Source organism: Corvus hawaiiensis, chromosome 25 (genome assembly GCF_020740725.1).
Source record: "Corvus hawaiiensis isolate bCorHaw1 chromosome 25, bCorHaw1.pri.cur, whole genome shotgun sequence".
NCBI lineage: Eukaryota > Metazoa > Chordata > Aves > Passeriformes > Corvidae > Corvus > Corvus hawaiiensis.
Genome location: NC_063237.1, coordinates 2,009,161 through 2,034,206, shown reverse-complemented (window position 1 = coordinate 2,034,206; position 25,046 = coordinate 2,009,161). Strand labels below are relative to the sequence as shown.

The window sequence follows — 25,046 nt, the reverse complement described above, 5'->3', positions numbered from 1 at the left end:
GGGCCACGCTCCCGCGCGTTGGGCCCGCCCGCGGGGCGGGGCGGGGGCGGTGGAGGCCCGGGGGTACCGGGGTGTACCGGGGGCACCGGCGGGTATCGGGGGGCACCGGCGGTCCCGGCGCCCTCACAGCCCCTTGTCCCCCTCAGGATGGCGGCGTGGGCCCTGCTGGCGCTGCTGGCTCTGGCTCCGGCGGCGGCAGGTAATGGGCTGGGGAAGGTCAACCTCCGACCCCCCAGCCCCGCGGGCACCCTCTGCAGCCTGCCCCGAGACCCCCCCAGACCCACTTCGGGGCGCTTGGCACCGTCAGAACCCTTGGCATGGCAGCAGCCCGGCTCCGATGCCCGTGGAATTCCCTAAGCTCCCCCAAGCCCTGATTTGGTGCCCTTTGCGCCTTTCCGAGCCTCTTACGTGCATTGGCACCTCCCCAGCCCCGCGTTTTAGAGTGCCCCTCTTGGCACCCCCCACAAACCCCCCACTGTGATGCCCCTTGAACCCCCAGACCCTCTTTGATGACATTGGCACTACTCTGAGCCCCACTTTGGGGCCCTTGGTGCTCTCCCAGCCCCACCGCGATGCCTTTGGCTTCCCCCTTAGCCTAGTTTTGATGCCCTTGTCACTGCCAACCCCTCTTTCACACTCTTTGCACCCCCAAGCTCTGCTTCAGTGCCCTCTGCACTCCCAGAGCCCCAGTTTGATGCCCTCTGCACCCCTTGAGTCCCACTTTGATACCCTTCACACCCCCAGCCCCTCCCCAACGCCCTTGGCCCAGCACTGCTGCCGTGGGACGATGCTTTACGTAAGGTGGGAGCCACATGCGGCTCCTCAGTGGTGTCTCGTGGGCTCTCCTCCCTTCCCTCCTCCCTTCTTCTCCCTTCCCTCCTCCCAGCTGCTTTTTATAGCCTCCACTCTTCCCTGGCGTCTCAGTTTTAATTTTTTTTTTCTCCTCCGACTTGTTTTTTATATAACTCCCAGAGCCTCGTGGCATGAGGCAGTGGGACCAGCGATGCAGCTGACTCCTGAGGGGTTGAGGACGTCGTTCCTTTCCTTTCCTTCCTTAAACCCAGCCTAGGATGAGCTGCAGAGGAGATGAGGCTCCATGAGCTCTGATTTGGTCAATGGGGATCTCAGATCACCCCTCAAATGTTGCTCCTGACCCCCTTTTCAAGCATGATTTTCTTTTCACACTGCAAAAATGGGCCTTTTGGGGGTGCCAGGGCTGAGCCTTCTGCTTCTGTCCCCACAGAAGGTGCCTTTGCCAATGCTGCACACCCAATGTTTCCCATCCCACCCCTTGACAAACTTTTTTCCATGGGAAAAATACATCAGAACATTTATTAGCAAGGCTGGGTTGGGAGAGACACTCCCATGCTGTTAACAGAAGAATTTTTACCAAAGTCTGTATCCAAATCCATGTAATACAAGCTGTAACATGCTCCCTGTGCTTTGGGAGGCAAATACCCTCTTGTGGACTTTAAATTCAGCCTCTTCCTCAGCTCTGTGGGGATTTTAACCACCTTAAGGCTGACCAGAAAGCTGTAAATTAAGAGGGATCTCAAATAATCTGTATTTAAGAGGGGATCAGAGGCCATGGAAAGGGTGTTTTCCTCTCAGAGCTGATGTTTGCACTGTTTGCTGATTCCAGGGGGAAGGCTCGGCTTTGCCTCCTACTATGGTGACCACATGGTGCTGCAGAAGAAGCCGTCAGGGGCTGTGGTGTGGGGCCACGGGGAGCTGGGGGCCGTGGTCACCGTGATTCTCTCAGGGGCTGGTGGCCTCATCATCATGGAGAAAACAGCACAGGTTAAAGGTCAGTCCCAGACCTTCACTAGAAACTGAGGCCGATGGTTTTGGTGGCCAAAGAATTTGTCTGAGCCCAAATCAGAGCTGATGGTGGGGTGAGACAGGGTTTGTCACCACCCTGAGGTTTGTCACACTGCTGCCCTGGGGCTGCAGAGGTGGTGGTGACATCTCCAGCTCGTGCTTTTCCCTCTCCAGGAGACCTGGGGGGGCTCAGCCATTCCCTTCCCCACCGGTGCCAGCCTTTGCTCACTTTGGTTCCCAGCAGCGGATCCCGTGGGCGCCCAGCGGGAGCCGAGCTGCTGCTGGAGTGGGTGGCACTGCACAGGCTTGAGCCGAGCGATGAGGCTGTGGAGGGGAGAAGGGGAATTTAGCTTCTCTCCCTGTCTAAACCATGTCTGAAGAATTTCCAGAGCACTCCTGGCTTCTTTTTCGATCTATGACCCCTTGGAGGATCCTGTGGGATCTTTAAGCCCCAAAGGATGGTGCCTGTGCAAGCAGAGCCTTCCTTGGGGCTGGGAGAGCTCAGGGACGCCTCAAATCCCAGCTACCTCACTGCCTGAAGAGTTGGGGGGGAGCTCATCACCTTTGGGGGGTGAAAGTGCTGGCCAAGGGCACCTCCATAACCTGAAGAGCCTGGAGGTGTCTTGTGAGAGAGCAGCGATCCAGGAGATCTGCAGGATCCAGCCAGAAAATCCACTCAAGCTCTAGCAGAATATCTTTACGCTTCGATTCGGCGCCTCTAAAATTAACCAGAGACATCTCAGTGTCACACACACCAAGCTGCTCCTGTAATCCCAGTTCCTCCCAGCAGCTTCTGCTCTGACACACATTTGTTTTCCAGATTTTCTCTTTTAACCCCTTAATTCCTGCAGGAGGAAGGTCCCTGTGATGGCAGAGATCTTCCAAAATCCATTTCCCCAACCTGTCTTTGTGGTGGGGAAGCTTTACCCTGTTCCCCACTCAACATCCTGGCAAAGGTCTTGAAGCCTTCATAATGGTGGTGGAAGATAAGAATCATCCTCTTCCTCCAGGACCTTCTGGGACATGGACAACTGTCCTGGACCCAGTGGATCAGGGTGGTCCCTATGCACTGACAGCTGAGCAGGGCTTGGAGAACGTGACCCTGCGGGACATCTACTTTGGAGATGTGTGGCTTTGCAGCGGGCAGAGCAACATAGCAATGACGGTCCTGCAGGTAAGGCCCCCCAGCACAGATCAGGCAGGATCAGGTAGGGATCAGGCAGGGAAGTGCTTTGCCTGCTCCTGCCCCTTCTTCAGGTGGCCAATGCCAGCCAGGAGCTCGCCATGGCATCTCGCTATCCCTACGTCCGTATCTTTGCTGCGGCGCCTGCCCGCTCCGACGTTGAGCTGGAGGACCTGGAGCGGATCGACCTGCCCTGGTCCATTCCAACGGCTGGTGAGTGCAATGGGCCTCCAAAAGAGAGCTTGGAAATGGCTTTTCCCCAACTTTTTCCCTTTGCAGCCTGCTGTTTCTTGAGCAGAAAACCTGGGCCACGGGAATTTCACCTACTTCTCAGCCGTGTGCTGGCTGTTGGGGCGCTCCTTGTATGAGGCTCTGGGTTCCCCCATCGGGCTGGTGGAGGTGGCCTGGGGGGGGACCCCCATCGAGGCCTGGTCCTCCCGCCGGGTTCTGCAGGCGTGTGGGCTCCCGGAGGACACGGGGAGGTGAGAGAAGGTGCCGTGGAAACGCCTCCTGCCCCGTACCACACTGCTTTTGGGGAGTATCCTCATCCCTTCCCACCCCACCTCCTCTCCCGAAGCCTCACTGCCCCCTCTGTGCATCCTTATGCCCCCTTAGGATAAAGTCCCCTCCCATGCCAAGAGCATAAGGCACATCTGGGTGGGTAAAGAGGGAGAGGAGGGACCCCAGAGCTCCCTTTGGCATGGTGCTTGCTTTAACTTGAAGCCTGCCTTGTTCTTTGCACCCCCTTAAGCCTAGCTTTGTCTTCCAGCACCTCCCCACATCAGCATCTCTCTGGCCCACAAACGCCCTCCGTGCTCTGGAACGCCATGATCCACCCGCTGCTCAACATGACCCTGCGGGGTGTTGCTTGGTACCAGGGTGAGCCCCCATTTCTCTCCCCAGGGGTGGAGCAGCCCCCGCTGTCCCACCGAGCTCTCATAAGCCCTTCTTTTTGGGGGATAGGTGAGGACAACACCCTCCTGCACACAGACCAGTACAACTGTACCTTCCCTGCACTCATCGCCGACTGGCGCCGGGCGTTCCATGCTGGATCAGCCGGACAGACGGAGCAGCTTCTGCCCTTTGGCTTTGTGCAGGTGTGGGAGGGTGAGAGGCAGGGCCCCCACGATCCTGTGGGGATACCCAGGGGGGCTTCACACACTGGAGGCCACTTCCACGTTGGCAGCAGGGAGAGGATGCTGTAAACACATGGACGCATTTTGCCACGTGCTGAAAATCCCATGCAGGGGCTGCAGTGGCCAGTTTTGGGAAGCTGAGCCACTCCCCCATTTTCCCTGTGACTCCCAGCTGTCCACCTACCGCCGTCGGAGTGCGGACGACAGCTTTGCCCGGCTCCGCTGGCACCAGACAGCCGACCTGGGGGTTGTTCCCAATGCCAAGATGCCCAGCACTTTCATGGCCGTTGCCATGGATCTGGGCGATGAGCACTCTCCCTATGGCAGGTGAGTCCTGGGCTGGGGTGAGGGTGTAGGGATGGAATTTTTGGGTACCAACCCCATCTTCCTCCTCTTCCTTGGCAGTATCCACCCCCGGGACAAGCAGAATGTGGCGCACCGGCTGCTGCTGGGTGCCAGGGCTGTGGCGTACGGGGACAAGGACCTCGTGTTCCAGGGACCGTATCCCACCCGGGCTATCCTGGAGGTGACCAGGGGGCTGCTGAATGTCACCTACAGCCAGGAGCTCATCTGCCGTCAGAGGGATGCACAGGCATTTGAGGTGAGGGGGTGGGAAATCCTCCCCAGAGAGCTGGGAAAAGGAAAGCAACACTGATAGGGGTTTCTCCCCTCCCCAGGTGTGCTGCTCCAGCCAGGCATCCCCGTGCCAGTGGCTGCCGGCACCGGTGGTGGCCGTGGGGTCCCGCACGGTGACGCTGGCCCTGAGTGGCTGCAGGACGCTGGTGCTGGGCCTGCGCTATGCCTGGGCCGAGTGGCCCTGTGAGTACCAGGCCTGCCCCCTCTACAACCCCCAGGGGCTGCCTGCACCCCCCTTCCTGCTGGACACCCTCCCTGCAGGGAATGCTGCCGGAGGGAGGGAGCTGCTGCTCCTCCCCGCCTCCAGGTTCCCCCTAAATTAGGGAGTTGAGTGAGCTCAGGCCTCTGGCAAAGCACTCAAGGCTCCTGGCACTGCCCCTTCCCAAGCCAGGAAGAGGCTTGGTTACTACCTTATTAATTAAACAACTTTTCAGCTCCTCTTTGGACTCCAGCCAAGGCTACAGAGTCGAGGGAGGGGGAAAAAGCCAATTTACAATTAAATATATGAAAAATGATGTAAGGACAAATTAAATATATGGAAAATGATGTAAGCAGCAAGACACACCGGTGGGAGCTGAGCCCCTCACTGCTGCTCCCTTGCCCATGGAGCTGGTCCTGGCCCCCCAGGCACCCCATTTCTCTGGGCACGGACTGCTGATCCCCAGGGTAGGGTGCTCACAGGATCCAGGGATCAGCTTCCAGCTGCAGGGTGGAGACAGGGAGAGAGGAGCTCTGCCAAAAACCCACAGCTAAACACTAAGGCTGGGCTGCGACTGCCTTCCACCACCCTCTCTTTATAAACAGTTAATAAACCACCTCATTTTATTTCTGGATTGGTTTTTCCTTCAGAGGAGCATTCCTAATCCTCCGTTCTCCACCTCTTGCCATAACAGCAGGGAAATTTGTGTGGAAGAGGCACAGTGTGGCACCCAGCACTTAGAATAAGAGACCTGAGAGGTTCTGCACAAAACACGGATTGTTTAACCCTTTTTGCTGGACAAATGTACATAAGAAGGGAAAGGCCAAGTGCAGGAAGCACAGGTGGGTTCAGCCCCACTGCTGCAGCACAGCTGTGTCAGAAAAGTGGATCCTGGGATCACAGGATCCCTGCCTGCTGCCTGCTTCTGGGTCAGGCAGATCCAAGCGAGTCCCGTGAGGCTTTTCCCGTCGTTTCCACTCCAGGCTTTGGTTCTAGACAAGGGGGGAAGAGCAGGCAGTTAATTAGCTGGGCGATGGCAGACTAGGATCTGGGCTTGTGCCAGCACCGGGTAACTGGCCCAGGAGCCAGCTGTGCTGGCCCTGGGTTGCCGTGGCAACGAGGATGCAGAATCCAGCTCAGTCTGTGTATTTTTTTAACCACAGTTCAGACTCTGTGTTCAGGGCCAGGAACGAAGCCCAGGCCTCTCGGCTCCTACCTGTGGGGCCGGGCTGTCTCACACAGCCTGCAAACCACTTGCCATGGGCACCAGGGGTCCCTGTGAGACTCCAAAGGAGGCATCCAGCTCCCCAAAACCCAAAGTATATGGGAGAGGGAGCAGTGCAGGCCCTGGGAATGCGGCTCTATCTTGGAACCCAGCTCCATCTCTGCACACAGCCCCACTGTGCCCACCAGTGCCATGTGAACAGGAGAAGGGGGCAGGCATGGCATCCTTGGCATCAGCCTCCCAGGATTTAAAACTCCCAACCCCACTCCCAGCAGGATGAGCTGCCAAAAACAGGGACCCTCCCAGCCCCGCAGTTTGCCCAGAGCTTGGATTTAAGCAGCAATCTCTTGGCTTGCTGTTCCTATAGCAACTCCTGCCCACACCTTGGATCGCAGTAGCATCACATTGTGGATGCCAGAACCCCTTTCAGGATTTGTCAACCCTCACAGTGACCCCCAACTATGCCCCAAACATCTTAAGGTCTTGGCAAAGGATTTTGGGTGGTCCAGCCACATTTCCAGGGTGGGATCTGGTGGTGTGGGAGCCAAGGGAAGAGGGAAGAAGTTGCCTCTACCCAAAAAGCCTACCTAGGGCTGCACCGTTGGAGAGGGCTGTACTGCCTTCGGCCTCGGGGGTGCAAGCTTGGTGTTTGGGCTTGGTGGTCTCCAGCCCAGCCAGCAGCGTCATGAAGTCGATGACCGTATCGATGTCCTCCTTGTTGGCAGTGGCTTCCCTCAGGGCGCTGACAGCATTGAGGCGGCTGAAGGAGGTCAGCTCGGAGATGTTGGCACGGAGGAAGAGAAGGATGACGTTGAGGTCGTTGAGGGGGCAGGTGAGCATCCTGCGACTGAGCAGGTCGAAGGCAGGCAGCATCTCATAGATGGAGAGCAGCCCCTTGTCCCACTGGCAGAGCTGCAGGGCATTGTAGATGACAACGGGGATGAGGAGGACATAGACGCTGCCAACTGAGAGGCTGATGAGCTGGAACACGGAGAAGAAGACCAGCTTGCAAGGGATGAGCGGGGGGATGTGTGGCTCTGCCTGGAGCAGCCCTGTTGTGATGGAGCAGTTGAACTCATCCTGGAAGAAGATGTTAAGGTGCAGAAAGACCAGGTAGAGGCAGGTGGCAGCCAGGAACAGGAGCAGCAGCAGGTTCCGCAGGATGTAGATGAACACCAGGGCATGGGCGTGCTGCTTGCAGCTCAGGTACCGCTCCAGCAACGGGAACTCGAAATACCTCTCCCGGCGGGCCCTGGGGGTAGAGGAACGCAGGGGCAGTGAGAGCCACCCCCAAACTGCACCATTTCACCCAAGTCCATCCTGGATGCAGCCGCAACACCACATGGAGGGACTCCAAGGGGGACGGTGACCTGGCCTGGCCTCACCTCTCGTACTCCTCCCAGAATCGCTCCGGCTCGGCACTGGCCTGCTGGACCTTCTTCATGTGCTGCACCAGGCGCACGGAGCGGTTGTAGGATTTATCCAGCTCGTCGATGATGAAGAGGAGGTCGGAGTGCAGGGCGGGGGCAGCGGCGTAACGCCACAGTAGGTACGGCAGGTACATCAGCACCGCCACCACCAGCAGCGAGTAGGGGAAGACCTGGGCAAAGAAGATGAACGGTCACTGAGGATGTGGAGTCGCTCTTGCTGTGGACATCCAGATGGGATGCAGGGGCACCCAGACGTGACTTTGACCCTACCTTGAGAGCCCAGAGGGACTTGGTGACAGCACGTCCCTCGGCGTCGAAACCATGGTGGATGAGGGAGTCCCAGCAAGCCGTGTCGGTGTAGGCGGACTGCTTCCCCGTGAAGTTGGTGGGAGAGAAGCAGCTGATCTGGGAGCCTGGGGTGAGGAGGAGGAGAAGAGCAAACCTCAGCCATGGAGGGTGGAGGAGCATTCCACTGCCACAAGCCAATGCCTTACAGGAGAGTAATTACATCTCAGGCATTGCTTCGAATTAAAAAAAGCCTTTTTCGTGGTCATTTGGGAGCTGCTGTGTTTCTAGCAAGGACTTTTCCATCTCTTCCCAAACAGAAACCCTTTGTGTGTCGTGGTGTGTACACAGGGTAGGGAATTAGAGACTGACCAGCCAGAAGCTGGAGTAAAACCAAATCCTCAGGGACAGCAGCTGGATGTTGGCCGAGACCAGATTTAGCCTGAGGTCACAATGCACTATCAACGCATCTCTCCGTGCTGCCGGCACCCTCCTCCTCAGAAACAAGCCCGTGGCACCCAAAGGGCACAAACAGCTGTGGCTGGGCATTGACTCAGTGCTGCTCCTGGGGTTAACAAAGCTGTTCCCAGGCTCTCCCATCGTAATGGAATTATGATCCATTAAAAACCATCAATAAATACCCACGAGGCAGAACAGCTCCTAAAACAGGACTTCCAGGCTGTTCTGCTTCAGATCACGACACCATCAAGAATACGAGGGGTTTGCCACGACAACCAAACCGCCACTGGTGCTTGCCCACGACCCGAAGAACACATTGGAAAAGCCACAACTCACCAGCAGAGAACTCCCGGGCGAAAGCCAGCGAGACGAGGAAGAGGGGCAGCCCCACGGTGACAAACTTCAGCAGGCGATCGCTCGGCAGCTCCAGCCGCAAGCCCTTGGCTCGGGAACTGCTGGGATCTGGGAGCAGAGCATCAGAGAGCATGTACTCAGCAGCCGTGTGTGAGAGGGACATTTTGAAGTGAGGAAAAGGAGATGCTGATGAGGGCTGCCTGAGGTGTGACTGGCTCGAGGAGTGACTTTTGCCGGGCTGAGGTGTCCCTGCTGAGAGACTGCCCGAGCGCTGTGTCCAGTGCTGTGAACGACAGCTCAGACAGGGCGTTAAATCACCTCCTAATTACAGGGGAAGCCTTTTCACAAATAGAAACAGAAAAACCCACCCTAACAGCCGCAGCAGTGAGCTGGGAAGGCAGCTTTCCTCCCTGACAACATTCCTACAGGGCAGCGTTCCTGCCCAGCCACAGCCGCTCCTGGCTCCCCGTGGTTTTACATCCCTCTCTCATCAGCCAACAGATTCCTGGCGCTGCGGCCCGAGGGCATGGGGGTCCCAGCTATTTTCAGCAGGGAGCCAGGGTACTGGGCCCTCCCCCAACAAGAAGCCCCAGCCAGATACACGGTGGGCCCACAGGGTACAGAAAATCCTTTCCAGCACCCAAACCAGCCAGAGGGGCCAGAGGACATCCTGCTGCCGAGCCCCAAGCTCCTGGGACAGGTCAGGAGATGCCAAATGAGGCAACTTTGAGGCAGAACATCAGCTGCAATTCCCCAGATCATCAATCCCTCCTCTTGCCTCCCTCTCAGGGCACAGGGGGAAGAATCTGACTCCAAAGAAAGCTCCCAAGAGATCCAAATAAATAGAAATAAGGGATGGGGTAATTGAAGGGGCAGTGGGACAGAACAGTTTCCCCCTGCAGCACAGTGCTGAGAAACCCACACCAACGCTTCTGGCAGCACGGAGCAGGGGCAGTCTCAGAGCTGCTCAGCCCAGCCAAGCCAAGGAACTACCCATGCAGTCTCTCAGCAGAGCAAAAAAAACCCAGAGCCACTGCCAAATTGCACTTTCGATGGATTTTCCAATGAAAGGACTCTCCAAATCTGAGCGAAACAACTCTGGAGAGACGAGTGACAGCTCCAAAATCAGGAAGGGGCTGCACCTAAGTCTAGTCAAACCTACACAGGGACTGAGTCCCACCTGGCCAGAGCACAGAGACACACAACACCTTCCCTCGAGGGAACTGGAGCTTTTATTGCCCGGAGACAAGTTCAAAACACAGATCAGGCAAAGCCCAACTTCCACTCATCCTTGTTTGTCTAGAGGCTCTTCAGTGTGTCCAGCTGCTTTCCTGGGCCAGAAGCACGCGTAGGCCCCCACTCTGAATCAGCACCAGCGCAGAGACTGCAGGCTTCACCCCACCACCGGCTCCAAGGTGGGCACAGCTGCTGCCACGTGCTGGAGATGCGGAGATACACGGCACCGTTCCAGTCCTGCCTCGTCAGTCCTTAGGGATGTCCAGCTCTAGTTTCCTCAGGGTTTTTTGGAAGAAGAGGGGCGGCTTGCAGACAAAGTCTAAGGGCTGGCCCAGGGGCAGGCGGAGCCGGTGGGCGTGCAGGTGCAGGGGCAGGTGCCGAGCCTTGCTCTGCTCCAGCTTCAGCCTCCTCAGGGTGAGCTCAGGAAGCTTCTGCAGCAAGGATGGAAAATGTTCCCTTCAAAACTGCAGCTTTTCAGCTGAGACTTGAAATCCCCAGCCCATGAGGAGCTGGGGGACACAAGGGGCTGTATCCAGCTCCAGCTGCTCCCCAGTGCAAGACCTGCCTTACCTGGGGTGCCAGTTTGCTCCAGTGTGAGTATTTGTGATCCCCCAGGATGGGACATCCCAAGCCATAGGCCAGGTGAACCCGGATCTGGTGCTTCACCCCTGAGGAGAAAACAGGAAGGTGACATCCAGCTGTGCCAGGCCTCGGCACCCACCACCCTCAGTGCTGGACAATGCCACGCCAAAATCACTGGCAGCCAGCAAACAGCTTGGCAGTAAAGCATCGCCCCAGCGGGGCTTATTCCCAGAGCTTTGTTCCAAAAAGGATTCCAGTCATGTCTAGTGGTAAGTTCCCCCTTCCAGAGCTGCTGCTGACTGCACAGAGAGTGGATCCAGCCCCGGGACACCCCGGCAGGCCTCACTCACCGGTGATGGGCTGGAGCTCCAGCAGCGAGCAGGCGGAGGCGCTGGCCAGCCGGCGGTACCGAGTCACCGCGCTCTCGGCATTCCGGTTCTTGCGGATTTTCATCACCTTCCCATCCTCCAGACGCAGGCGGTAGTTGGGAGCCAGCGTCATCTGAAGGGTGGAGAGAGGGGGAGTTGGGGGAGGCAGGAGGGATGCTGGGGTTGCCTGGCCAGAATGGCAGCTGAGGGAACACGGGACTCACCTTATAGTGGGACTGGTGGCTCTGCACCTCCTTTTCCACGATGGGGATCTCCACAATGCCCTCAACAGGGTCCGGGTCCCCCAGGACAATTGCCCTGGAAAGGGAAAGCAGAGGTCTGTGGGGTGTCACTCACAGGATGGGAACCCCCCCCGCCCCCAGCTCCTCTCTCACGACCCAGTCTCATAAAATGGTGCTGAAGGAGGAAGATAAGCAACACCCCCTACTTCCACAAAGCCCCCACACCCCAGGGATTGTCCCCTCCTTTTTTAAACCCCCTTCACAGCCCCTTCTTCACTCAAATCTTTCCTACCAGTAGATCTTCTCCACCTGACGGGTTTTGAAGAGCAGACGGATCTTCTCTGCTGCCTCCTTGCTCCGTGCCAGCACCATCACACCCGTGGTCTCCTTGTCCAAGCGGTGGCAGAGGTGGAGGGGGTCAGCTTTCATGTTCTCCAGCATCTTGGCCAAAATGGGCAGCACATCAGCGATGCAGTTCTTGATTCCGGGGCCGCCTGTGTGACCCAGGGCAGCAAGGAGTCTCAACTCTCGTACTCCCCATGCACCCTAAATCACCCCAAAATGTGAGGGGAAGGCCGAGATCTGACAGTGACCAAGCCCCTGGAACCCTCCCTGGGAAGGGAAACCCCAGCACAGGAAGGACAGAGACAGAGGATCCCTGTCAGCACCAGGGAACCGTTTCCATTCCCCACTCCCCCTCACCATGCACAGGCAGCCCGTAGGGTTTGTCTATCACCACAATCTCCTCATTCTGGTAGAGAGTTCTCTGCTTAAGGATCTTGGCCAGGACATTGGGGTGAACCTGCTGCAGCTGCTGGCTCAGTGCAGCGAGTTCCCGGAGCCCTCGCTGCGTCGGGTCCTTGGGGATCTGAGGAGACAACAGGACACCAGCGGTGGTGGACAAACAGCTCCTGGCTTCCACACAAACTGCACTGTGACCTGCAGCAGCCTGCTCGCCTCCCATGTGCTCCTGCTCCGTGACTGAGGGACGGCGTGGAATCCAGAGGGATTGGGACAAGCTCAGTCAGTGGCCTTGGGGAACCTCATGAGGCATAACAAGGCCGAGGGCAGGTGCTGCACCTGGGTCGGGGTAACCCCCAGGATCAATCCAGGCTGGGGATGGAGGGATGGGGAGCAGCTCTGGCAGAAGCACTTGGGGTGCTGGTGGGTGAGAGCTGGACAGGCCCTGGCCCAGAACCGCCCCTGTGCTGGGCTGAGCCCCCAGCGTGGGCAGCAGGGAGGGGGGGATTCTGCCCCTCTGCCCCGCTCAGCTGAGACCCCACCTGCAGAGCTGCCTCCAGCTCGAGGGTCCCAGCACAGGAAGGACCTGGAGCTGCTGGAGCCAGGCCAGAGGAGGCACCAGGATGATCAGAGGGCCGGAGCCCCTGTGCTCTGGAGCCAGCTGGGAGAGCTGGGGGTGCTCACCTGGAGAGGAGAAGGATCCAGAGAGAGCTCAGAGCCCCTTGCAGGGCCTAAAGGGGCTCCAGGAGAGCTGGAGAGGGACTGGGGACAGGGGCTGGAGTGACAGGATAAGGGGGAATGGCTTCACACCGACAAAAGACAGAGTTAGATGGGATATTTGGAATAAATTCTTCCCTGTGAGGGTGGTGAGGCCCTGGCACAGGGTGCCCAGAGCAGCTGTGGCTGCCCCATCCCTGGCAGTGCCCTAGACCAGGCTGGACGGGACTTGGAGCAACCTGGTCTGAGGGAAGGTGTCCCTGGCCATGGTAGCAGGTAGCACTGGATGTTTTTTCTCGTCCCATTCCACCCGATCCCTCTCACCCGCGAATCCCGCTCCCCATGGCCGCCCGCGCTGTGCACGCCGGGAGTTGTAGTCCGAGGGCCCTGGGCCCAGCAGCCCGCACTCCGCTCACCTCTCGCTGTTGCTCCTCGCTCCTCCGCAGCCGCTCCGCCAGCTCCTCCGCCCGCAGAGCCGCCGTCACCCGCCCGCTCCCGCAGACACCACGCACCGCCCGGGCCAGCCCCGCGCCGCTCCGCCAACAGCGCCTCGCCGCGCCACCGGCCGCCGCCATCTTCTGCCTCCTTCTCCGCGTCCCTCTGCCGGCCAATGGCGGCGCCGCGGGTGCGGCACCACGGAGCGCCTGTCCAATGGGAAGGCGCCGCCAGCTGAGCGACAGCGGCGCTGGCCAATAGTGGCGTGCGGGGGTGTTTAAACGGCGGCGGCGGTTGGGGGGCACAACGGAGCAGCGGGAGCGGCGCGGCCGGGCCTGGCCTGAGGTACCGGGGAGCGGGGGAAGGGGGGTCCCAGCCCAGTATAGCCTCAGCCACCCCCCCAGTGCTGCCTCAGTGCGCGCTGAGGGCGCTGAGCCCCCTCCCATTCCCCCCAGAACACAACACCGTTATACCGGATTTCTTGAGATTTATAAAAAATAGCACTGAAAAAAAGCTTTTTTTTTTTTCAATAACAGTAATACAAAAAAAGGGTGAAGCGTCAGCTGCCCCCATGCCGGGGTGCCCCGTCACTCGGTGTCCATACAGATCCTCTTGGGCAGCTGCTCGGGGGCTCCGCTGCTGCCCCGCTTGCCCTCGGGGGGCTCCCCGGCCCAATCCCCCGGCCCCTGGGGCGGGTCGATGCGGCCCCTCCGCACGAAGTGCTCGATCCGGGCCTCCAGCCCCTCGCATCTGGGCCGGGCCAGCAGGGGCTTGTAGGTGCGGGCTTGGACTCCTTCCACGAAGCCACTGATCTGGCTGTGGAGTGGGGGCTGCAGTTCTCCCCAGGGTACCAGGCTGCTCCCTGGACCTGTGACATCATGGAAAAAAACAGTTTAATTACCCCTTCCTTCTTTTCTTTTTTTTAAAACCAGTTAATCCCCTGTAATTCACAGAGTCCCATAATGGTTGTGTTGGAACGGACCTTAAAGCTTATCTCGTTCCACCCCCTGCCATGGGCAGGGACACCTTCCACTATCCCAGGTGGCTCCAAGCCCTGTCCAGCCTGGCTTTCAACACTTCAGGGATGGGCGCAGCAGCATGTGGAGCCAAGTCTTCCTACACCTCTGGGAAATAAATCCAGGGTCTCCTACAGATGAAGGTGGCTTCAGTCAGGCAATCCTGCCATGGCAGAGCTGCGAGTGCCTCTGAGGACCCGAGCAGATCCCATGGATTCCATTAATAAAACAGGGCAGCCACTGCTGCTCTGGGCACCCTGTGCCAGGGCCTCCCCACCCTCACAGGGAAGAATTATTCCCAATATCCCAACTAACCCTGCCCGGTCAGTGTGCGTTCCAAGGTATTTCCCCCAGACTCCCTCTACCTTTTCTGGTGGCCATGGGAGCAGCATCCAGCCCTGCCAACATGTCCCGGAGCACGTGGGTTTTGACGGCGTGGCTGGCCCAGAGCTGCTGCAAGTGTGTCACGTTGAAGCCCTGCACCTCTGGGTCGTAGAGCCACTGCAGGTCTGGGAACTCGCAGTCGTACAGGACCAGAGGGAACTCAACCGCCATGCTGGGGACAAGGACAGGAGGTGGAACCTCAAAAAGGCTCAAGAACAATGGATCTGCCAAAACCAGCCCTGACCTTCACAGAATTTACTTTCTGAATAAAAAGTGACTTAATTTTCACCAGATACCAAGGACTACAGCTATCAAAGCTTTGCTCAAGAGCAAGAAAACAGAGATCCTTGTGGATACATTCCAGTGAGGCCACTGGCAGCCTGTTCCCACGCGTTAGACTGCTTCACGTGCTGGCAGGGACACGGCCTGCCAGCGGCACTCCAGGCACAGCTGTTGCACTGAAGAGCAGCCCATTGGGTTTTCCAGACCAGTCCCTACCTGTACTGCGGTTTCCGGGGGTTCTTCTCCACGTTCAGCAGCTCGTCAATGACTTCCGGGCTCTCCATGCCCTGGCCAATGAGGAAGAGCACGGCCATCATGCAGCGGACTTGGTGGTACAGGAATGCCTGTCCCGTCACCTCGAACTGGCACAGCCGGAAGGGATCCCATGGCCCGGCTTCTCCTCCCCTGTCCACCCATGTCACTCTGGCGTTGAGGATCGTCCTCTGGAAGTTGAGCACCCCGTTGGCCACGTCCATCTTGCAGAGGTTGCGGAAGTCGTGGGTGCCCACGTAGCGCTGGGCCGCGGTGTCCATGAGGGCCACGTCCAGCTGGGCGCAGGGGAAGAAGTACCGGTAGGTCCGGCTCAGGCAGCTGAAGCGGGCGCTGAACTCTGGCTCCACGGGGGCCCAGGCCAGCACCCGGATGTCAGGTGGCAGCACCCTGTTCAGGATGTGGGTGTAGCGGAGCTCCTCCTGCTGCCCCTCACCCGTGTGGCCGTTGAGCTGCTGCCCTTCCGGCAGGCTGGAGCGGAGATCCAGGGAGATCACCTGCAGAAATGAGGAAAGCCAGGATTAGAGCGCGGATGGATGGGCGCAGCAGCATGCTGAGCCAAGTCTTCCTACACCTCTGGGAAATAAATCCAGGATCTCCTACAGATGAAGGTGGCTTCAGTCAGGCAATCCTGCCATGGCAGAGCTGCGAGTGCCTCTGAGGACCCGAGCAGATGCCATGGATTCCATTAATAAAACAGGGAAAGTTGCAGGCTGCCTACGTAGCACGGTCTCAGAATGGCTTCAGCTTTAGTCACTGGGTTATAATGTGCTTTTTTTTTTTCCAAGCTGGAGGTGATGACTTGAAGGCAGTAACAGCCTGGCTGACTGGGAAGCCTGGTGTGGGAACAAGTTCATTCCCACCGTGGGTGCTGTGTGCTGAAGTGGCGCAAGAGAAGGCACCAAATGCCCTGATTCCGTGTAGCTCATCCTATGAAGGAGAGCAGAGCAGCCATTTGAAGCTAAACCTTTGCCAGCTTTGCTTTCTACGCTGGGATGGGAGGAAGGAGACCCAGCCCTATGGTGAAGCCGCCAGGGTTGCGCTCTCCCCAATGTCTCAGGCAGCCGGATGGCTCCATGCCCACTGAGCGGGCCAGCCTGCTTCCCTCCCTCCAGCTCCCACTCCCACACTCCCTTCCGCTGGCTGCACCTCCCCTCAGACCCTTCTGTGCAGGAATTCAGCTGCCTGATGCTGCAGAAAGTGAGCCAGTTCCTGGGGATTTTGGGTTTTTGTAGGGCTGGCAAGTTAAATCAGCTGAGAGGGCCCTGCAAAGGGCAGGGCATCACCAAGCTATTGGAGAATCTGCAGCCTAAAACACGTTTTATCCTTCCAAAACAGGGTCCTGGAAAACAACTTCAACTGATATGGGGGGAAAATGGCACTAAAAAGGCTTCAAATGTCTGAAATCACCATTCCACATGCAGGAAGCCATTGCCAGGTTCAGTTCCAGGGTTAGGAGCTGATGGCTTTTAAAGAGCAAATTCAAGCTGTGATCCCATCAGATCTCCATCCCACCCAGGAAAACCCACAGGAACTCCCATGGAGATGCTGACCTGCCCGAAGGCACTGACACCCTTGTCCGTGCGCCCGCAGCGGTGGTAGTTGGATGTCTGTCTGTCGTCCACCAGCCGCGTCTTCTTCAGGGCTTCAAAGAGCTTCTCCTCGATGGTGTTGGGGGTGTTCTCCTGGCTGGCAAAGCCCTGGTAGCCCCAGCCCAGGTAGGCGATGCGCAGTGCCACGTGTCTGCGGCTGTGGGTGCTGAAATCAAAGGGCCGTTGTTGGCGTTTCCTGGCTTTCCCAGGGGCTGGAGGAGCCTCTCTCCTCCCAGCACCCTCCTTGTCCTCCCGGAGCTTCTCCTGCAGCCGCTTCACCTCCACTTCCAGCTCCTGCACCCTCCTCAGGAGCTGCTCATGGTCAGTAGCTGAGCTCTCCTCAGCCATAGCTGCCACCTTGGAGTGTCAGTTTGTTGCTGGTGGATCCTTAGGGTCTGCAGGAAAAGAAAAAATTACGCATTTGCATTTTTATGTGGTTTTTATTAGATCTCTAGGCTTGTTCTGCAAAATAACTGTTACCAACAGAGACAGTATATATATATTGTTTGAGCCCCTTAGTGTTCCCAGGGGAGCACAGACAGGGCCACTGGGGCTTAGCTCGGGCAGCTTCATCTCACTCAGATCTCTTTTTTTGGACTCTTCAATCACTCCTCTTCCCCCAGCTGATGGGATCTGCTCCGTCAGCAGCAGCACGTTCCCGGCGAGCCATCACGGAGCCCTTCTCACTTTCACACCTGCATCCCCGCTGCAGACAGCGTGCTGATGGCTGCCACTCATCCCACCCTACCATCTGCTCCCACTGTTCCCAGCGGCACCGGCAACACTTGTGGTTTTTCAAATCCCCCTAAAGAGATCCTAAACCTGTGCTGAGAGTGGAATCCGTGTCTGGATCCCTTTTTGTCACAGGCCTGGAGGTTTACTATCACCAGACTCATAAATGAGCATCTAAACACATTGCACTGAGCCCTTCCCTCCTCTGGAAATAAAACACCCTCTTGGATATCTCTCGATTAAATTATGACTAGATATTGTGGGTTTAGAAGCAGAGGTACAAGGAAAAACCATTAAATCTCTTGCCCAGTGTGTGGAACCTGCCCAGTGTTTTTTCCATCAGGACTTCATTTATCATATAATTAATTCTAGTGTACTTTTCTGGCAGGAATTTAGGGGTTGTGTTTGTCACTGTAGGGAAGAGCCTTCTGCTGGCAGCAGGAGGTTTAGCAGTGCCCTGAGGACACCCCCAACCTAAATCAACACCCCTGAATCCAAAAACTTGAGTCTTAGAGCCCTTTTGACATCTTTAGCCAGCCTGAATGTGCTGCAATAAATTAACCCTGGTTTCTTTTTCTGCAGAATCCATCCAGTTTGGTGGGAATCATGGAGAATGTGCTAGGAGCAGAGGGTGAGGAGCAGCTGGCAGACGATCTGAGCCAGCTGAGCACCTGGCAGGGAGGCAGCGAGGGGCCCTCACGTTCCCATGATGATCCCTATGCCCAGGCATCCATCGTTATTCGCGCCCTTCCTGGGGATGAGAGGGAAACCAGGAGGCTGGTGATGAAGAGGAAGGTGCTGAGACACAGACCCGATGGAAGCGTGGAGGTCTCCGATGAGTCACCGACGAACATCGAGCCAGATAACAATGCTGAGTCATCGAGCCCGCTGCATTCCAGGACTTTTTTCGATGACACCATCTCCGAAGGGGAACTAGAGACCAGCAGTGGCTGCTTGGAGGAGTACCTGCACTATGATGATGATTGCTGGCTCCTTGAGGACAGACCCTGCTCTCTCCTCAGGGATTTTGGAAGCGACACTATATCCGAGCACCCCATTCCAGGGGGATCACCCACATCCTACATTGTTGCACAGGTTGATAAAATGAAGAGAACTGACCCAGCGGCCAAACTTAGACAATATAAAAAAGACTGGGAGAGATTCAGCTTTCCCGGGGAGGATTCCCATCAGGAGCTGCGCTGGGCTGTGCGGAGGCAGATGCTCCAACCAGGGCCGCCGCCCCGGCCGCAGAGGCGCATGGTCCCCAACAAGTACGTGGTGCCCACGCTGAAGAAGCGCGAGTCCCTGCGCTTCAACGTGCGCCGGGACCTGGCCCGCTGCCTCATCCCCCGCCGGTACACCTCTTCCTAGAGCCCCAGCCCTGCTGCTTTCTCCTCCTCAACATCCTCCATAGTCTGGAAAATCCCCCAGTGCGCTTCAGGCAGGTTAAGTTTTGCTGTGGAGGAGGTTTTCTTTACAACATCTCGGCGATATCTTTTTTCTTAATAAAGCATCTGTAAAAGTTTCTTATTGTTTTGTGGGTTCATGAGAAACACTGCAGGCAACATCCATTATTCCAGACTTAACTCTGCATCACCTAACTCTGCTCCCTTTGCCTTATTTTACTTCATCTTTAAAATAGAGGAGCTTTAGGATGGAAGCAAGGTATTATTAGCACTAGAAGTACTGTTATTACTATTATTAGCATTAATTTTTTCTCAGATATGGGAGTGGACTGAAAAGGCTGCAGTTCTGATGCAGGAAAGGGTCCCCAAAAGCTCAGTGGGGTGGCTGGAAAAGGGGGTGAGATGATGGGAAGCATGTGACAGCTGCAGCCTGGAGTCCTGTGTCCAGCTTCCCCTGAACATGATCCCAGATGGGGGACACACAAGCTTGAGGACCCGGCTGTCACCCCACATTGCAGGGGTTCTGGCATCCCAGGGACCTTCCAGGCTCTCCAGCACCCTGTGGATCCCCATCCATCTGTGAAGGGGTCTTTGCCCCCAGAACCCTTGAAACCCTCTCCAAACCCTATGGGGTACAGCACCTCAACCCTACAGTTTCCCTGCTCCTTCAACACCCAAGGGCCCCTTCCCTCCCCTCTCAAACCCTGCCGGGGTCCCTGTCTGCAGCAGGGGCCTCTCCCTCCTCCATGGTCCTGTCCCCAGCTCCCCAGGGCTTCCCAACGCCCTATGCGGCAGGCTCTGTCTCCCAGGAACCTCCCAAAACCTCATGGGGACGAGTGTTGGCACCCTATGGAGTCCCTGTGTGCAGCAGGGGACCCTCCCCGCCCTTATGAGGTGCCTGTGCCCAGCACCCCAAGAACGCCCACCCTACCGCGAGGCTCCCGGCTCCCCCGGCTCCCCGGGCCGTCCCCGCTCCCGCCGCTGCCCGTGCCGGATGTTCCCGCCCCATCCGGCGCTCCGGCACTGTGGGACGGCTCCATGGCGGGGGCGGAGCGCGGGCTCGGCGGGCTCGGCCCGGCGGGCACCGGCAGCGGCCCCGGCCCGGGCTGTCTCTGGCACGGGGCCGCGCTGCGCCGCTCGGCCGCCCGCTGGCCCGGGCTGCGCTGCCCCGAGCGGCCCGGCCGGGGCACGGCCCGCGGGCTCGGCCTGCTCCCCGCGCCCCCCGCACCGCCCGCGCCGCGGGCCGAGGCGGAGGACGAGGAGAGAGGTGGGTCCCGGAGGCCGCCGGGGATGTCGGTGTCAGCCCGCGCTCGGAGCCCCGCCGAGCACGGAGCGACCCCCGCGGGGTCCCGAGGGAGGGGCGGCCGCTGCCCCCCGGCGTGCGGTGGAGGGGGTGGAGAGAGAAGGTGATTCTCATTACAAGGCTTTTGGTGTAAACTAAAACACAAGAAGTTCCACCTCAGCGTGAGGAAGAACTTCTTGACATGGAGAGCGGCAGAGCGCTGGGACAGGCTGCCCAGGGCGGTCCTGGATTCTCCCTATTTAGAGACCTTCCAGACCTACAGGAACACGTTCCTGTGTCCCTGCTCCAGTTGACCCTGCCTTAGCAGGGGGTTTGGACTGGATCATTACCAGAGATCCCTTCCAACCCTAATGATTCTGTGATTCCATTTGTTTTATTTACGGAGTTGCTGCCTTTCCCAGTGCCGCTGGCGGAGCTCTCACTGATGAACAAGTTGATCCACACATCCCTGGTGGAGTCCCAGCAGCACGTGGAGATCCTGCAGCGGGACCCCAGCTCCCCACTCTTTTCCATCAAGACCTTCGAGGAGCTGCCCCTGTGAGTTGCCACAGCCTCCAGCCCCACCAGGCTCCAGTGCCGCCAGCCCCCTTCACATGGGCGCTTGGGATGCTTTGTTTCCACAGGAAGAAGGAGCTCTTGCAGGGGGTTTATATGATGGGCTTCAACAGACCATCCAAAATCCAGGAGCAGGCTCTGCCACTCATGCTGGCATACCCGTGAGTAGGCAGAGATCCCCAGCATCTCGGCACTGTGGTGCCAAGCAGGAACGCCCCGACCCCTGCACTCCACTAAGCTGCTTTTACCTTGCAGGCCCCAAAATCTGATTGCCCAGAGCCAGTCAGGGACAGGGAAAACAGCAGCTTTTGTCTTGGCCATGTTGAGCAGAGCCAGTGCCAACGAGAAATACCCGCAGGTAACACAGGACAGGGAGAGCTGCTGCAGGAGGGGTTGGCCCAAGCACCCAGGACACTTCTAGGGGCAGAGCTTTGGGCTTTGTCTCCATTCCTGTGTGACTTTACCTGCTGGAGTGGGATGATAAACCACCAGGGCCCATGACAGTGGCAGGTACGACCAAAAGCACGGTGCCCACCTCAGGGAGGTGCTTTGACTTGCCAGAGTGGATCAATCCAGGCTATCCTGGAATTGAAGTTTTGAGGAGCAGCTGCAGACACTGCTGGTTTCTGGTGGTCAGGTACTCCTAGTCCCCTCTCTGGGTGCAGAACCAGTTTGTTGGCTGTTTCCAGCCATGTAAGATCTCCTCTTCTATGTATGAGTGGTGTGACTGAACTAGGGCATGGGAACGAGCTGCACCACGCTTCTGAGAGAGGAATTTCCTCCTCAAAAATAGAGGCAGCAGCTTCTTTCTGCCGCTTTGGCTGGAGCTGGGAACACAGCCCAGCTCTTGAACCTCCAGCTGCCCTGTCCCCTGCGCCTCAGTGCTGTGGGATGCTGTTGTGCTGCTCTTGCTGTCCCTGCCCAGCGTGCCCCATCCCTGACCTGACAGCTCCTTTCTGCTCTCCTGCCAGTGCCTCTGCCTGGCTCCCACCTACGAGCTGGCTCTGCAGATCGGGCAGGTGGTCCGGACCATTGGGAAATTCTGCACAGACATCAAGGTGAACTACGCTGTCCGGGGAAACCGAGGTGAGTCCAGCCCAGCACAGCTCCAGAAACGGGGAGGGAGCACAGGGATCCCCTCTTAGAGCCTGGAGCTACCAGCGACCACCCAGACCTCCATGAAGGGCAATAAAGTAATGTCTGTCCCCCCCTCCTGCTGAGGAGGCTTTTCCACCATCACTGGCTGCTTGCAGACTCCCTTTTCCCATGTGGGGCTGGTTCCCACACCCCAAGGCTGTAGGGAAGTGTCATGATGAGCCCTCGAAGGCATCACTGAGCAGCCAGAGTCTGAGCAAGCCAAGGGAAAACTCAGAGCACCAGAGAGCTCCATGCCTGGGGGCAGCCAAATGCCTTTTCCCCCCCTTGCAGTTCTGAAGGGCACAGTGCTGGAGGAGCAGATCATCATCGGAACGCCGGGCACCACACTGGACTGGTGCTTCAAACAACGCATCCTGGACCTGACCAAGATCTCCTTGTTCGTGCTTGATGAGGCTGACATCATGATCGACACGCAGGGCCTCTCCTGTCAGAGCATCCGCATCCACAGGTGAGGAATCCTGAGGGCTGGTGTCCTGCTTCCCTGCTTTCTCCTCTCTTCTTCCTAATATCTAAACCTGTTTTCTTTCAGTGTGAAGCCATTCCGCCCTTTTCCTGTCACTCCAGAGTCTTGTAAAAAGTCCCTCTCCATCTTTCTTGTCAGTGCTCTTGGCTTCCCTTTCCATTGAAGGCAACACAAAATCAGCTTAAATTAGGGTTAATGGGCAGCAGCTGCTCTCTGGGGCTGACAGAGCTTTTTCCCTGCCCCAGGGCTCTTCCCAAGAGCTGCCAAGTGCTGCTGTTCTCAGCCACTTACAAGGAACCTGTGCGGGCCTTTGCGGAGCGGATCATCCCCGACCCCATCGTGATCAAGCTCCGTGAGGAGGAGCTCACCCTGAGCAACATCAGGCAGTACTTCATGGTGTGCCAGAGCTCAGAAGAGCAGTACAGGGCCCTCTGCAACCTCTACGGCAGCTTCACCATTGGTCAGGTCATGATCTTCTGCCAGGTAAGGCCCCTGTCTGGGAGAGCCCTGCACTGCCCCTCTCCCGTTGGGAATTGCAGGAATGGGTCATTTTACAGTGTGGGCACAGTGGGCTCCTCCCAAGACCCCCAAAACAAAGGAGCAGACCCCAGAGGAGTGTTGAAAACTGCCATGAGCTCCCTCCAAAGGGGCAGGGGACTCTGGAGGGGGAACTGTTGGCCTCAGCCTCTCCCCATGTGTCCAGACCCGGAGGCTTGCAGACTGGCTGTCGGGGAAGATGAGCTGGGATGGGCACCAAGTGGCCATCCTGACGGCCGAGCTGACAGTGGTCCAGCGGGCCAGCGTCATCCAGCGCTTCCGTGAGGGCAAGGAGAAGGTCCTCATTGCCACCAACGTCTGTGCCAGAGGTATCCCGGGAAACCCAGCACCCCTCCGATGGCCCAAAATGCGCCAGGCCTGCTGCTCTTCCCTGTGGGCTTGAGCAGCGGATCCTGTGGGACAAGGTGTCCCAAGAGGATCCTTCCCTCCCTTCCAGGGATTGATGTGCAGCAGGTCACCACCGTGGTGAACTTCGGCCTCCCCGTGGATCAGGATGGCGAGCCGGATTTCGAGACCTACCTGCACCGCATCGGGAGGGCCGGACGCTTCGGGCACCGCGGCATCGCCTTCAGCGTGGTGGAGAGAGAGACCGTGGAGCTCGTGCACAAGATAGAGGAGTATTTCCGTGAGTATCCACATGGACCCACCGCTCTGGGAGGCAGGGTTGGGACTGTGATCCCCCTCCAGCTCTTCTCCTATTCACAAATGGACCTTGTCAGGCTGCTCCTCTCCCCAGGGCTCATCTCACTGGGAACAGACGACAGATGCAGCTTTTAGGGTGATTTTTGCTCCCTAGCAGGCACATTTCCCAAGAAACAGCCCTAGAGGTTGTGTGCAGCTTGCAAGGGACATTACCAGTACCCAGGATGTCTCAGCACCTTCTTTTTTCCCTCCTTCAGGCATTTTTTCTGCCTTTCCTTTCAAGCCCTAGTCCCAGGGCACCTGGTGCCCCGGCTCAGCTGAGCCCTGGCTGTCGGAGAGGAGATGGCAGCTGTGGAAATTGATTGTCACTTGTCAACATCAAGAGGATTTTCATGGGATTTGCCAGCTGCTGTGGCTGCACCAATGGCATTTTGAATCCCAGTGCCTGTTTTCCCTGTGATTTTTAGAGGAAAGAAGGTTATAGAAACCTTCTGATGGGCAGGAAGCCCTTCCTCAGCTCCAGTCTCAGAGCCACTCAACCCTCTTGGTTCTTTTAAATGTCCACCTGTCATTGGAACGTGGGGTGAGCCTGAGGCAAACACCAGGCAGAGAAGACATGGGCCACAAAGTCCGGCAAAGATTGTTGCCCTGCAGTAGAAGAAATGAGCACCTGGAACAACTGGCATGTGGATGAGTCCAACCACAGCCATGGCCAGAAGGAGCCAGTGTGAGGATGAACTTGAGGATACGAACCTTCCCTGTCCTGCGTGGCTCTGGAGGTGGGAGCGGGGAGCGGGAGCACATCCAGAGGCTGAGCCCTGCACGCTGCTGCTGTGGGGCTGCTGCTTGCGCTTGCTGCCGTGCCTTGGCTCTGCCCTGATACAGTTCCCCTCCCGCTTTCTCCCAACTGATTTCCCCACTGATCCAGTTCCCCACTGATCCAGTTCCCCCTGCACTTCCTCCCAGTTGATTTCCCTGCAGAGGGAAATGCTGCAGCGAGCACTCCGGGAGCTTCCCAGCTGGCGTGGGGCACTCAGGTGGCACAGGGAACGAGCTCTGCGCTCACCTGCCAACAACTGCTCTTTCCTTCCTACAGAGACCACGATCAAGCAGCTGGATCCATACGACATGGACGAGCTGGAGAAGCTTGCAGCTGAGTGAGGAGCAGGGATTCGTTCTTCCAAATCCAAGTTCTAGTTCTAGACAGGAGGAAAAGTTACAGGGGAAGACTTCCCGGTTCTCTTGTATCCTCCTGAAGCTGTTGAGTTTTGTTGTGTTGCCTGAGGAGAGGCTGGAGCGAACCTCGTCTCGCTAGATGGCAGCAGGAATCCACTGCTGCCATCCCAAATCCCAGGGCGAAACCCAAGTGTTCAGAGTCCCGGCAGTGCAGGAGAGAGGTTGGACCCCCGGGGGTCCGAAATCCAAGTGTTTGGGGTCCCATCGGTGGGGGAGAGAGGTTGGACCCCAGGGGCCTGAAATCCAAGCGTTCGGGGTCCCGCAGTGTGAGGACAGAAGTTGGACTCCAGGGACAGGGCTGTGTTTGTGCCTTTGTTAATCTTTAATAAATGGAATTGTTTGTAATCACCAGGGTGTCTCCTTCTTTACCAAATCATCTGAAGTGTATCAACATTGCAGG

General features: G+C 57.7%; 6 protein-coding genes across 13 annotated transcripts; 3 read left to right on the top strand and 3 right to left on the bottom strand.

The window, feature by feature from the left end:
- The first annotated feature begins 43 nt into the window (after window positions 1–43).
- On the top strand, window positions 44–5,596 carry SIAE (sialic acid acetylesterase). Its single transcript, XM_048328705.1, has 10 exons — window positions 44–199; window positions 1,643–1,807; window positions 2,832–2,995; window positions 3,079–3,217; window positions 3,303–3,486; window positions 3,774–3,883; window positions 3,968–4,101; window positions 4,313–4,467; window positions 4,546–4,741; window positions 4,818–5,596. Exons 1-10 carry the CDS (start codon window positions 148–150, stop codon window positions 5,097–5,099), a joined length of 1,581 nt encoding a protein of 526 aa, XP_048184662.1. The 5' UTR covers window positions 44–147; the 3' UTR covers window positions 5,100–5,596.
- Window positions 5,576–9,854, bottom strand: PANX3 (pannexin 3). The gene is made up of 5 exons (XM_048328710.1): window positions 8,711–9,854; window positions 7,901–8,043; window positions 7,586–7,800; window positions 6,788–7,452; window positions 5,576–5,967 (listed from the first exon to the last, which is right to left on the bottom strand). Exons 1-5 carry the CDS (start codon window positions 8,889–8,891, stop codon window positions 5,906–5,908), a joined length of 1,266 nt encoding a protein of 421 aa, XP_048184667.1. The 5' UTR covers window positions 8,892–9,854; the 3' UTR covers window positions 5,576–5,905.
- Window positions 9,855–9,942: 88 nt separating this feature from the next.
- RPUSD4 (RNA pseudouridine synthase D4) lies at window positions 9,943–13,208 on the bottom strand. Its single transcript, XM_048328711.1, has 7 exons — window positions 13,031–13,208; window positions 11,859–12,024; window positions 11,449–11,650; window positions 11,139–11,232; window positions 10,897–11,047; window positions 10,535–10,632; window positions 9,943–10,395 (listed from the first exon to the last, which is right to left on the bottom strand). The coding sequence occupies exons 1-7, from the start codon at window positions 13,187–13,189 to the stop codon at window positions 10,210–10,212; spliced, it is 1,056 nt and encodes a 351-aa protein (XP_048184668.1). The 5' UTR covers window positions 13,190–13,208; the 3' UTR covers window positions 9,943–10,209.
- Window positions 13,209–13,300: 92 nt separating this feature from the next.
- Window positions 13,301–18,850, top strand: HYLS1 (HYLS1 centriolar and ciliogenesis associated). 2 transcript variants are annotated; one of them, XM_048328714.1, is made up of 3 exons: window positions 13,320–13,394; window positions 17,598–17,602; window positions 17,908–18,850. In XM_048328714.1, exon 3 carries the CDS (start codon window positions 17,932–17,934, stop codon window positions 18,694–18,696), a length of 765 nt encoding a protein of 254 aa, XP_048184671.1. In that variant the 5' UTR covers window positions 13,320–13,394; window positions 17,598–17,602; window positions 17,908–17,931; the 3' UTR covers window positions 18,697–18,850. The 2 variants fall into 2 exon arrangements, with proteins under 2 accessions (XP_048184669.1, XP_048184671.1); XM_048328712.1 differs by lacking the exon at window positions 17,598–17,602 and having other exon boundaries at window positions 13,301–13,394.
- Window positions 13,458–19,719, bottom strand: PUS3 (pseudouridine synthase 3). Of its 4 annotated transcripts, none has more exons than XM_048328707.1 (5): window positions 19,663–19,719; window positions 16,555–16,988; window positions 14,948–15,498; window positions 14,431–14,621; window positions 13,520–13,917 (listed from the first exon to the last, which is right to left on the bottom strand). In XM_048328707.1, exons 2-5 carry the CDS (start codon window positions 16,939–16,941, stop codon window positions 13,637–13,639), a joined length of 1,410 nt encoding a protein of 469 aa, XP_048184664.1. In that variant the 5' UTR covers window positions 16,942–16,988; window positions 19,663–19,719; the 3' UTR covers window positions 13,520–13,636. The 4 variants fall into 4 exon arrangements, with proteins under 4 accessions (XP_048184666.1, XP_048184664.1, XP_048184665.1 ...); XM_048328708.1 differs by having other exon boundaries at window positions 19,658–19,680; XM_048328706.1 differs by lacking the exon at window positions 19,663–19,719 and adding an exon at window positions 18,137–18,225.
- Window positions 19,720–19,919: 200 nt separating this feature from the next.
- On the top strand, window positions 19,920–24,994 carry DDX25 (DEAD-box helicase 25). Of its 4 annotated transcripts, none has more exons than XM_048329008.1 (10): window positions 19,920–19,998; window positions 20,436–20,571; window positions 20,658–20,750; window positions 20,845–20,947; window positions 21,561–21,675; window positions 22,018–22,195; window positions 22,456–22,693; window positions 22,914–23,076; window positions 23,205–23,393; window positions 24,507–24,994. In XM_048329008.1, exons 2-10 carry the CDS (start codon window positions 20,459–20,461, stop codon window positions 24,569–24,571), a joined length of 1,257 nt encoding a protein of 418 aa, XP_048184965.1. In that variant the 5' UTR covers window positions 19,920–19,998; window positions 20,436–20,458; the 3' UTR covers window positions 24,572–24,994. The 4 variants fall into 4 exon arrangements, 2 of the variants coding, with proteins under 2 accessions (XP_048184965.1, XP_048184966.1); XR_007208249.1 differs by lacking the exon at window positions 19,920–19,998 and adding an exon at window positions 23,505–24,189 and having other exon boundaries at window positions 20,019–20,571; XR_007208250.1 differs by lacking the exon at window positions 19,920–19,998 and adding an exon at window positions 23,668–24,189 and having other exon boundaries at window positions 20,020–20,571.
- Window positions 24,995–25,046: the final 52 nt, after the last annotated feature.